Source organism: Pundamilia nyererei, unplaced genomic scaffold (assembly GCF_000239375.1).
Source record: "Pundamilia nyererei isolate P.nyererei 1_Seehausen unplaced genomic scaffold, PunNye1.0 scaffold00269, whole genome shotgun sequence".
In the NCBI taxonomy this organism is placed as follows: Eukaryota; Metazoa; Chordata; class Actinopteri; order Cichliformes; family Cichlidae; genus Pundamilia; species Pundamilia nyererei.
The window spans coordinates 423286-435971 of NW_005187670.1; the positions used below are offsets into that span (position 1 = coordinate 423286).

The 12686-nt window shown below is 47.5% G+C and overlaps 1 protein-coding gene across 2 annotated transcripts in view; it reads left to right on the forward strand.

Moving 5' to 3' along the window:
- mylka (myosin, light chain kinase a) overlaps nt 1-12686 on the forward strand; it is a 47573-nt gene that overhangs the window by 3362 nt on the left and 31525 nt on the right. Inside the window, exons 2-12 of one of the 2 annotated variants that reach the window (XM_005750328.1) lie at nt 1271-1430; nt 3564-3771; nt 3983-4028; nt 4843-5008; nt 5149-5314; nt 5563-5584; nt 6094-6265; nt 6367-6440; nt 6526-6626; nt 6796-7008; nt 12278-12409. In XM_005750328.1, the coding sequence (XP_005750385.1) occupies nt 1275-1430; nt 3564-3771; nt 3983-4028; nt 4843-5008; nt 5149-5314; nt 5563-5584; nt 6094-6265; nt 6367-6440; nt 6526-6626; nt 6796-7008; nt 12278-12409 (1456 nt within the window). In that variant the 5' untranslated portion in view covers nt 1271-1274. The remainder of the gene's footprint in view (nt 1-1270; nt 1431-3563; nt 3772-3982; nt 4029-4842; nt 5009-5148; nt 5315-5562; nt 5585-6093; nt 6266-6366; nt 6441-6525; nt 6627-6795; nt 7009-12277; nt 12410-12686) is intronic. The other variant, XM_013915207.1, reaches the window with a different exon arrangement.

Below are 12686 nucleotides of genomic sequence, written 5' to 3' on the forward strand. Positions count from 1 at the left end.
AACGTCGCACTCGCTTACGTCACTGTCATGAGACATTCTCGCAAAAAATCACGGTTTTAGTAACGCAGTAACGCAGCGTTCCTACGGGAAAGTAACGGTAATCTAATTACCTTTTTTGCAATAGTAGTCCCTTACTTTACTCGTTACTTGAAAAAAGTAATCAGACTTTAAACTTTAAAATTTAATCCACCTGCTCTGAGTACTTTACTGCCCATCTCTGGTTGTTGGTGCTCTGCAGCATTTCCAGCACGTTCTCCTCTGCAGGTTTCAGTACATTTAATCAGTTCATGGGACTGTGGCGGCTCATTGGACATCTTTAACCTTCACACCAACTCAAACCCAAATATCGTCACACAGCAGTCTTGCTGATCTTTCATCTTCACGTTCTTGTTCCTGATCGATGTATCCAGAAACTGCAGCATCTAACCTGTGTTCACTCCTTGAGAGAATGAGCACCGACGTGCTGTCAGAAGCTTAGCATGAACTTTGAACCTGTTCTCAGTGTTTTTCATTCAGGCTGAGCTGCAGCTCATGTTCGGTCAGATGGAGGTTTGTGTCTGAGCTCTGAGCTGGAGAGAAAAACACACGATCAGGACGAGACAGGAAACAAAAGCTGACATGTTGATAAAACTGTTATTTCAAACAGAGTTGGGTGTGTTTCGTAACTATTAGACCTTATAAGGCAGCAGCAGAGAGAGGGTCAGAACTGCAGACTGCTGCTGTTTGCTCTGAAAACACACAAAACATCCAGCAGACACACAGCGACCAGCCGGCAAACACTGAGCTAATGTCCAGCCAAAAGCCGAAAATATCACCAACATACAACGACTGTGAAGCCAGCAGTCAGCACGCTCTGAGCTGACATCACAGCAGTAACCATCCGACAGCCCCTCTTGCAAGTGAAGGCCCACCGGAGCCCACTGGAGGGCAGGCATGTATACTGCTCTGTCCTCACCCAGGACCAGTTTGCCTTGGGAGGCCAGTAGCTCCTGGGTTCATGCTGGTGTAGTAACCACCACCATGATGAGGTGATTCACAGGTAGGTGTGTCAGGAACCACCGCACTCATCTGATGCTGAACAACTACAGATGCTACTGATACTCACAGCCGTGTCGGGTGTTACAGGTCATCAGAACAAGGACTGAGCTGCAGATGAAAATACGGTTTCCTCAGAGTCACATGATCAGCTGATCACATGATGCCTCTGAGGTGTGCACATGCTCAGAGCATGTTTGTGATGTCACTCTCTGATGGTTGTTTCCTCTGATAGGAGAATGACTGACGTGCGGTTGGCTTCAGTTTCCACCGTCTCCAAGGTTACAAGCCTGTCACAAGGATGCGGTTCCCACGGCAACGAGCCTCCAGCTTTCGTCCTTCCTCCCCGTAATGCCCGGGTCACGCTGGGGGGAGAAGCTCGACTGGAGGGCAAGGTGAGACTCTGATTGGTTCTTTTTACCTCTAAACCTGAAACAGTGAACAGCGTTTACACCTCTGAGGTGGTTTAAGGTGGACTCGACACCGTGAAGATAACTAAGATGTGAGATATTGCCACCTGTCAGGTCTGAGAATGAGACGTCCCGGCACTCTGAACTCTGGATGAGACCTTCAGTCTCTGGAGGTTCATCAGAGCCGATGTCAGCAGCAGCTGAGCTGTTCAGACATGCAGCCTTTCTTATCAGACGGAGGTTTCAGCCCACTTTAAACTCTGGCTTTGTATAAATAGTTGTGTTCCTGTGACCTGAGCGAGCGGTGCCAGCGTGCATCAGGAAGCTGTAATCACCACAGTTTGACCAAATATAAACATGGAGGCTAGAAATGAGGCTCTGTGTATGAGGAAAGCCTCAGGAGACGCTGACGCCCTCACAGACTCACAACAGACTGACGATCAAAGTCAGACTGGCTCATTTTAAACGACTCACTTTAATGCAGAAAATTAATTGTTAAAACTTCTTGATGATTTATACGTGTTAATATTTATCATTTCCTCTTTTCTGAGCACTTTGCAACCTGTATGCCTTCCTCTTATTTTTGTATATATATTCCTCTTCATTATTATTTATTCCTGCACAGTCAAAGGAGCTTACAAAGAAAAGCGTCTGGACTTCTTTAAGTTGCTTGAAGACGTTTCACCTCTCATCCGAGAAGCTTCTTCAGTTCTAAGATCAAATGGTGGAGAGTCCCAGATATAAACCTAGTGGGAGTTTCCCCCCACAGAGGGACAAAAGGACCCCCTGATGATCCTCTAATCGCCTGAGCCAAGGTGTGAAACTGGGTGTGGGTCCCAATCAGCCAGAGTTTCGGGTGAGCTCATTGTGAAACCTGGCCCCACCTTATCATGCGAATTCCTGAGGTCAGATGGCCCAGGATGTGAGTGGGCGTTAAGGCGTCTGGGAAGGGATCTCAAAACTGGATTATACAGTAGATGGCAGAGAGTTGGTGTGGTAGAACTGAAGAAGCTTCTCGGATGAGAGGTGAAACGTCTTCAAGCAACTTAAAGAAGTCTTTTCTTTGCAAGCTCCTTAGACTATGCTGACCTGGATGACTGAGAACCTTCACAGACTTGTTCCTGCACAGTTGGTGTGGAGCACCTACAATTCTGTTGCACATGTACAATAACAATAAAGGGCTATTCTATTCTATTCTATTCTTCAACATAACACTGAAGCAGGACTTGAGGACAGACACTCGGTGTGGGAGGAATGACACGATTTGTGTCTGGATCTTTTTCCAGAATAAAGTGCTTCACTGATCTGAGAGACCATAAAAACAAAGCTCACAGCAGCAGATCATAAAAGCAGGACTGAGACAGAACAAACATCCCAACTTTAAAGAACACGTTTAAGGCGGTTCGCTGCCAGCCACAGAAATAAGAGTGAGGAGGATCAGGCTGAACCTTCATCACAGGTCAGGAGACTGTGTTTGTATCTGAGAGTCTGAAAGGCTGGAAGGATGTGAGAGCAGACGGATTAACATTTCTTCAGTCTTGTGACCGGCTGCATCCTGATGTGAAGCCTCCCAACAATCCCAGCACACCAAACACTCTGTTTCTGCTTTATTTGCTCTCTGAAGTCATTTTCTGTGTTTGGCCCGACTTTAATCAGCGGCTCTTACGCTGCTCTGGTTTCCCCCGTGGTTTTACACCAGTTTAACCACTTAAAGACCCAATCGCAGCCAAACTGGACAAGTTTCACCTGAAGGCAGCGCTCTTCATTTCTGCCTCAGCTCCTCTGGCTGTCTGCTGACTGCATGTGAAGAATCCCAGGACACCTGAATGCACCACAAATCCCCAAACATGATGGATGGATCTGCAGAGCCTGATGAAAGTCCTCAAACACATCTGTCCACCACATGCTGCACACACACACAGACACACACACACGCTTGCTTTCCTAGTTCTGTGAGGTCCTTAGTCCTCTTCGAGTCCTGCAGATTCGGTCTCTTCTGTCACGCTGACCTCAAACCAAACACACACTGTATATAAAAGATGGACACAGCCTCCGTTATGCCAGATGAGTCTGTGTGAAATCAGCTGATTGCTTTTCTCCATTGTCTGAATCGTTCAGGTGCGCGGCCATCCTGAGCCACAGGTCACATGGTACAGAGAGGGAAGGGCCATGATTGGTGGAGAGCACTACATCGTGGAACGGGGTGGGCGGGGCAACTTCAGCCTTTTGGTGAGAGGGGTCATGGAGGAGGACCTGGGCAGTTACACCTGTCAGGCAACCAATCAGGCGGGGAGCCGTCAGGTTACCGTGGAGATCCTTCTGGAAGGTAAGAGCGTGAGCAGCTCTGACAGGAAACAGTCACTGTGAGGAAAACGTGTTCGTATGGTTTTCCTCTGTGGACATGTGACACCCACACTCGTTATGCCCTCATTTTATTTCTGCTTGCTGCCTTGTTGGTTCAAATAAAAACACTCATAACGTTTTTTAAAGGTTTAACGAAAGCTCGATCTGATGCTCTGATGTTTTTCCACCTGCAGAGAATTCTGGGAAGAAATACGTCGTGCCGCCGTCCATGAAAGCAGGGTGAGCCGTGCAAACAGCTGTGAGCGCGACGTCTCAGAGGACACTCCTTTCACACAGCTCTGAGTTTGGCTGAACGTTTTCCTCCCAAACAAAAAACACTGCTCACAAAAATGAAAGGAACACTTTGAAAACTCATCAGGCTCGATGGGAAAACCTGGTGCTGGACTTCAGCACTGATATGGACCGGGTCGTGTGGAGGAGTCACATCGATTCATTTAATTAAAAATGATCAACGTGCAGAGGCTGAATTCAAACATCCCAAAGAGTTTAAATTAAAATTTCATTGGAATCAGTGAAAACGGTGCTCACTTATCCATGTCTGCCTGTGGGGGGCTGTGTGTCCCTCCATGAATAAGCCTCCCACACATTCAGGCATCATCCTGGAGGAGTTGAGCTACCTAAGCAGCCTCTGCAGGGTCCAGTCCTCACCTCATGCTACCAGCATGGAGACCAGCCGAATGCAAAACTAGTGAAAAACAGTCAGAAGAGAAGAGGAAGGAAACATGTGAGTGTCCTCCACCCGTGAAAGCATTCCTGCTCTGGGGGCTGTGTCCTTGTTGTTAGTTTCATTAACACCAAAGCAGCTGAACCTGATTAACACCTCCTCTGATACTGAACCAATCAGATCAGTATCCCAAAGTTCACTGACTTGATGTCAAACTCAGATTAAAAAGTGCTCCTTTCATTTTTTCAGCAGTGTGTAAACACCAGCATCCAAACACCAGGGGGCGCTGCTGCACAGGGTTGCACTCCATGCTTATAAAGAAGTAACTGCTAAGTGCTGATCCCAGAACTCCATTTCTCACGATTCCAGGTGTCGCTCTGCAGCTCCTGCTGTGGAGAACAGGCCGAGCATTTGGAGTGAGAGTCCCCCAAAGTTCATCAACAAACCGAGCCGAGTGTTTGCCGAGCCGGGACAGAACGCCAAGTTCTCCGCCAAAACCACAGGACGCCCACAGCCCAGGGTCACCTGGCACAAGGTACGAGGAGCTTCAGATCAGAGCTGCAGAGGAACAGCTGAGAAGCTGTGGGATCTCAGTCTCACTCGCAGCGGCGGCTGGAGGACAGATTCTTTGTCCGCTTTTACTGATTAACTCAGTATTTACTGTTTGTCTCTCAGGGGGAGGCGGAGCTTCAGTCTGGTGGGCGGGTCAGCATATACGAGCGCTCAGGCCTTCACTTCCTGGAGATAAAGGATGTGATTGTCCAGGATGCAGGAAGTTACAAGTGTTTGATCAGCAACGGCTCCGGAACAGCGACTGCCTGTGCCGAGCTTACCGTCCAGGGTGAGGCAGCCAATCAGAGTCGTTCAGCTGCTGCACGCGCTCATTTGTCATTATTTAAAACTGCAAACCAAACGCTGCAGTTCCTCTGCTGTCCAGCAGAGGCAGCTGTGAGTCAGCCCCACGTTAAAACATGTTTACAGCCTGATGTTGAGCAGCTGGTGGCGGTGAGGCGCTCTGAGCGTGTGACTGTGTGGATGCTGATGATGTGGACGTTCTCTCTCTCACGTGTCCTCCCCTCTCTTCTCCAGGTGCTCCTGACGACTCGTCCAGGTGAGTGCTGTCATGTCTGGATGTGTTAACAGTAAGAATCCCTCAGAGCTGTTTCCTGTCTGAAGCTCTGGTGGACGGACAGCAGCGTCCCTCTCAGAGCTTCGTCAGCTCCTGGGAAACGTGGCTCCTCTTTCCTTTGCTGCTGCTAAAGTTTTCCAGCTGAGTTTGAGATCTTTTGGCTTCACGAGCTGGAAACTTGTTCTGGAAAACTGCTTGAGTGTTCACAGCAGCAGGTTAGAGGCAGCTGAAGGAAGCAGAGGAGATTCCTCATCAATCTGAACTCCTGTGGGGACGCTAACCGGCAGGTTTCACCTTTCAGAACCTGCTGCAAATAATCCGTCTGAGGTTTCTTACTGTCTGACCGAAAAGAGACGTCATAAAAATAAATCCACCAGTAAATCAAATATTTCCAGACTGCAAAGAATTAAAAACATGCTGTCACACAGGGACAGTCACCGTGGTAACGAGGACGGCATGTTCAGAATCATCCACTCTGGTTCCTCCCGCAGGACCGGCCGGCCCACTGACGACCCACAGACCAGAACCAGGAGCCAGAAGGAGGGCAGAGCTGCTCCCAGCACCCAGCCCGAGGAGCAAGAGCCCAGACAGGCCCCCTCCTGGAGGAGCGAACCACCTGCACAGCTCCCTCTGCTGGCTGAGAGGAGAACTGCACCTGATCAGGTTATTTTACTACTACTAATAATAATGTTTCTAAAACTCATGCCAGGCAGAATAAATGAAAGAGAATGACATGAAGTGAAAGAGCTCCTGCTCCCCTGCAGGTCCGGTCCATCGACGCTCCTGATCCAGATCAGACCTGCTCGGTCCAGCAGTCAGGACCCGGCTCAGATAGCAGGTCAGAACTTGGATCAATTCACTTTTATTTAAATGTGAAGTCACGTCCACTTTCAGGTGTGCTCAGGATCACCTGTGTGTTTCAGGCCGGTGAGGACGTCCAAGGCAGGTTCCAACCTGCGGTTCGAGGCCGTCCCCCTGGACCAGGAGGCCACAGAGGGAGCTCAGGTCACGTTCACCTGCCAAGGTGAGAAACGCCTCAGACTGTGAAGGTGGAATCACTGACACGAGGCAGCTCTGAGCAGATGGTTAATGATGATTTAAATAAAGGTTTCATTTCAGGTCTCAGCTCCTCCACAGCTTTACTGTGACTTTAAGATCCTGTGAGTATGAGCCGCCTCTCCTCTTCCTCACAGTGTCCTCCTCTGCTGCCGGGGCCATGGTCACCTGGCTGAAGGACGGGGGGCCCGTGAGGACGGGATCAGGTCTGCGGCAGAGACGAGACGGCACCCGTCTCACTCTCACCGTGGAGAGAGTGAGACGGGTGGACCAGGGCGTGTACAGGTGTCAGCTGACCAACGCTGACAGGCTGACGGTGGACTCTGCAGCGTGGACGCTCCTCGTGCACAGTGAGTTCCTCCTCACATAGACTAAAGGACCTGAAATGAAACCTTTATTTAAACCATCTCCTCAGAGCTGCTTCATGATGGATGGGGGGTGGATGAATGGATGGGTGGGTGGATGAATGGATGGTGGGGTGAATGAATGGATGGGGGGTGGCCATCTACTGTTTGGAAGGTTAGTGGTTCGATCCCTGGCTCCTTCCTTGGGCAAGATACTAACCCCAAATTGCTCTCAGATGCATCCATCAGAGAATGAATGCATGAATGTTAGTAAGGAAGCACAACAATCTTAGAAGACATGCGTGTATGGGTGAGTGTGACTGGGTGAATGTGGCGTGTTGTATAGACCGCTTTGAGTACTGTGGGAGAGCAGAAAGGTGCTGTGTAAGAGTCGGTCCATGACCCTGTGTGGATGCATAGATGTTGTAACGCAGGGCAGAGGAACAGCTTCACTCTGAGGCTCAGAGTGTGATGACCGAGTCCTCCAGCAGAGGGCAGCACTGACTCTCACACAGAAACACAATCGTGGTCCAACAGGAAACTGAGGACATACTCCATCCTGACCTTTGACCTGACCTTCTGATCAGAGAGAGAAAAACAAACACACACAGGACAGAAATGTTTGTGTGGGAGAATCTGAGACGTTTGGAGTGAAGCAGGAAGTGCACTCTGAACTCACAGGAAGTGTTTCATCAGCTCACCTGAAACATGACACTGTGAACGCTGCCACCTGCTCACCTTCATGACAGGAACAGGCTGCAGTGAGCAAACACCAGTTTATGGTCCATCGTAACTGTAGCAATGACATAAAGTCCAAAAATAGAGTCTGGGTTTCAAATCTGTCTTTAAAACAGAAGAGTCGTCGTCACAGAGCACCCACACCCACAGCATTCACACCACAGTGTAGTGGGCTGCTCCATCCACTCATACAGATCACCTACAGTCACCGTGACTCATTCATCAGCATGAAGCAGATTAACTGATTATCAGAGTGTGTGTGTGTGTGTGTGTGTGTGTGTGTGTGTGTGTGTGTGTGTGTGTGTGTGTGGTGAGGTTACTCACGCCGTCTCGTTACCTGCTCTGTTCCTGTTGTTTCGATTGGTCAGAATCATGAAGCTGATGTAACCACGTGGATCAGCTGGAGTCACAGCTCAGGTTTTTCAGCGCCGTGTCGTTGAACCGCTGAGCAGAGGCAGCAGAGAGCCGAGAGCCATATAAAGACAAAACACGCAGCAGCAGCACACACACACACACACACAGAGTAAGACTGAAGCCGACCCAAGAAGGGCATGCAGAGGGAGTCCACAGCTTCATCAGGCGGTGGGGACTCCTCTCAGCTCTGCAGCTGATCCCAGGTCTGCCTCGGCTGGACAGCAGCTACAGAGTGATGCTGACTCAGAAACTCTTTGGTCTGGTTTGCTGCTCTTTAGTTTGCGGCTCAGGTTTGTAAGAACATGGTTTCATAAATAAGTGCTGAGTAAACACTGCAGTGAAATATGAAACACTTTGGTAAATGGCGTGCTTCTGTCACTCATCCCGACTGTCACTTCCTCCTCTTCCTGTCATCTGTTTTTCCTGATCTTCTGCTCTCGCGTTCACACTCGGCCCTCTTTAAACTGCTCTGTGGACATGAAGATGGATGAAATGAAAGGTCGGCCGCTATCAGCAGATTTAAAATGATTAAAAACAGATTACCACCTGTGAGGAAGTTTGCAGCCTGAACCTCTCAGCTCAGGAGCCTCAGTTCATCTGATTCAATGCTCAGCCACATAACAAGTTTGTTCATGATGAGACTGTTTTTGTTTCATTCATCATATCGTTTCCTTTTCTTTATACATTTTGTTCCACGTGACAGTAACTGATTTATTTCACTGATATTATTGCAAACAACGGGAACGTGGAGCAAATCTTATAAAACTCCTGCCTCTGATAAATGTTTGCAGACCAGAAGGAGATCTGCTGAGCTTAGTCACAGTTTTCAGTGTCTTACCTTGTTCAGTCACCATGGTAACTGATACTGAACATCTCACCTGGTCCGGAGCAGGCGAGGCTCACAGTTTCCAGCACAGTGTGTCTTTAAAGTGGTCACCAGTGTAGAAACATGAACAGTCAGAGCTCTGTTGAGCCAACAATCCCTTTAACGTTAACTAGTAATGACTTCATGAACTTCTTCACAAATAACATTTTTATCATTAGAGAAAAAATTACCAATAATCATCCCACAGATGTAATATTATCTACAGCTACTCTTAGTACCATTGAGGTTAAGTTAGACTCTTTTTCTCCAATTGATCTTTCTGAGTTAACTTCAATAATTACTTCCTCCAAGCCATCAACGTGTCTTTTAGACCCCATTCCTACAAAACTGCTCAAAGAAGTCCTGCCATTAATTAATGCTTCAATCTTAAATATGATCAACCTATCTCTAATGATCGGCTATGTACCACAGGCCTTCAAGCTGGCTGTAGTTAAACCTTTACTCAAAAAGCATCTCTAGACCCAGCAGTCTTAGCTAATTATAGGCCAATCTCCAACCTTCCTTTATATCAAACATCCTTGAAAGAGTAGTTGTCAAACAGCTAACAGATCATCTGCAGAGGTTTATTTGAAGAGTTTCAGTCAGGTTTCAGAGCTCATCACAGCACAGAAACAGCTTTAGTGAAGGTTACAAATGAAAGCTTAGAAATATGGTATCTAACCAGATTCTTACTCTGGATGGCATTACCTTGGCCTCCAGTAACACTGTGAGGAACCTTGGAGTCATTTTTGACCAGGACATGTCCTTCAACGCACATATTAAACAACTATGTAAGACTGCGTTCTTCCATTTGTGCAACATCTCTAAAGTTAGAAATATCCTGTCTCAGAGTGACGCTGAAAAACTAGTTCATGCATTTATTACTTCCAGGCTGGACGACTGTAATTCATTATTATCAGGAAGTCTAACTTTCTGATTTCAGACTGTTTAGCTGATCAGATGTGATGAAATAATAGAAACCAGAACGCTGCTGGTATCACAGCTCCTGTGGATGAATGTAGCTCACAGACCTCAGTCTGGGTCCTGCAGATGCAGTTCTGTGAATGTGAACATTATTTGGTAATGTTTATTTTTCATCACTCACAATATTTTATATCTTCCTCCCACCTCGACTACTCACGTAAATTTTATCATTAATCTAAGACCCGCGTGATAAAATATAACCACCGCTGTCGTAACACCAGCTCTGTGAAGTTACTGAGCTCAAAGCAGAAATCAAAGAAGCTGCTGCAGGAAGAGTTACTGCCCTGATGGTTTCTGGACTTTATTTGAATGTAATTTGCTGAATAGTGCAGAATTTCATTTTATTAGAGGGATGAGTGAGAGCAGCATCAGTCAGCCAATCACTGATCAGCGTGTTGGAGAGGACCCTTCATCGCAGCTTTATAAGGACAATCAGGCATGCAGCAGGAAATCCCCCACTCAGTACACACACACACACACACACACACACACACACACACACACACACACACACACACACACACACACAGTGAAATACCAGCGGGTTCCCACAGACAGCAGATTTCCATGTGAGGACAATAAAGTCTCATCTGCAGTCTGAGAAGAATCTGTCTCGGCTGCTGAAGTCGTTTCACTCAGTGAGTTTGTATCTGCAGGTCACATGACTCCTCACAGTGTAGGAGGAAGTGTTCATATCCTTTCAAAATAAAGAACTGCCAAACTACAGCGTGCATCGATCCATCAGAGTTTGAATTCCTGCGCTGGAAACAGCAGTTTTATGGTTTTCTGTTTAATGTGAAGGTCACAGCGCCATGGTTCATAACCTCAGCTGAAGGAGAGCAATATTCACAAACTTTCATTTTCTTTGTAAAAGTAGAGAATTCTGAAACTCCCAAACTAGACAGGCTGGGTCTGCTGCAGCTGTTGTGCAGAACTTTACCAAATTACTTTACCAGCAATGGATGGATGGATAGATGGGTGTAGTGATGGATGGAGAAATGGATAGTGATGAAGGATGGATGGAAGGATGAAGGAATAATAATAATATAATAATAATGGATTGCATTTATATAGCGCTTTTCGAGAACCTCAAAGCGCTTTACAATTCCACTATTCATTCACTCTCACATTCACACACTGGTGGAGGCAGCTACAGGTGTAGCCACAGCTGCCCTGGGGCAGACTGACAGAAGCGAGGCTGCCATATCACGCCATCGGCCCCTCTGGCCAACACCAGTAGGCGGTAGGTGAAGTGTCTTGCTCAAGGACACAACGACGAGACTGTCCAAGCTGGGGCTCGAACCAGCAACCTTCCGGTTACAATGGAATGGATGCATGGATAGATGGATGAAAGATTAATGGAGGGATTGATGAAGGAATGGATGGACGGATGATGGACGGATGGATGGATGAAGTGATGAAGGACAGACGGAAGGGTGATGGATGGGTGGATGGATGAAGGAATGGATGGATAAAGGGAGGGATGATTGATGGATGAATGCATGGATGGATGGTTGGATGGAATGATAGATGGAGTGATGAAGGATGGATGGGTGGAGAGTTGATGGATGCGTAGATGGATTTATTTGTCACTGGTGTAAGAAGGAAAGATGAAACCAAAGCCGGCGTTTCAGATATTCAGATTTCTGTTTCTTCACCTCCTCTGCCCCCACTCGTCTCATCAACCCTGGAAACACCCCAGCATGGAAATATGATTATACTAACTGTTGTTACAGTGTGTGTGTGTGTGTGTGTGTGTGTGTGTGTGTGTGTGTGTGTGTGTTCATCAGTTAATGTGACGCACACACAGCCGGTGAGCAGTGTCCTCTCTGGTATTTCTGATATGTACACAGAACAAAACACACACAGTTCCTCCTCACATGAGCGCACACACATACACAGGCATGTTTAATGGACTTTAGTGTGTGTGTGTGTGTGTGTGTGTGTGTGTGTGTGTGTGTGTGTGTGTGTGTGTGTCTGAGAGAGAAAAGGAAACCCTCGCTCCTTATAAGGAAGAGGACGAGTGAGGCTCAGGCTGGTGCTCTCTGCTCTCTCTCTGCCTCGGGCTAACACACTGAGCTCTGGGTTTGGATTATGATAGTTTAATGTGATTGGCTGTTACACTGTAAATAAAAACAGGAAGTCAAACGTGCATTATTTCCCTTTGACATTTGAAGTATCAGCAGACTGGAGTACTCTCGTGTACTGGAGTAAATGTACTTGATTACATTAGTAACTGCTCCTTTTTCTTCTTTATGCGTTTCCGCCCTGCAGGCAGACAGAGAGGCGGGAGGTCAGAGGTCACAGAGGTCAGAGCTGCGTGTGAAGCTCCTCGCTTCATTGGTCGCCTGAGCGATCTGAAGGTGATGGACGGCAGCAGAGTCACCATGACGGTGGAGCTGAGCGGTAAGTGTGTGTGTGTGTGTGTGTGTGTGTGTGTGTGTGTGTGTGTGTGTGTGTGTGTGCGAGCTGTGGTATTTCCTGTCTGATCTCTGGGGAGATGGAGGAGATGCGATGAGGGCAGATTTACTTCTTCGTTTCCTCTGAGTGTTGTTGTTGCTCTGATATGACAGCACGCATTGTTTCTGAATTATGAGTTCATTATGAGTCCCCACATTATTAACCCCGCAGTGTGTGTGTGTGTGTGTGTGTGTGTGTGTGTGTGTGTGTGTGTGTGTGTGTG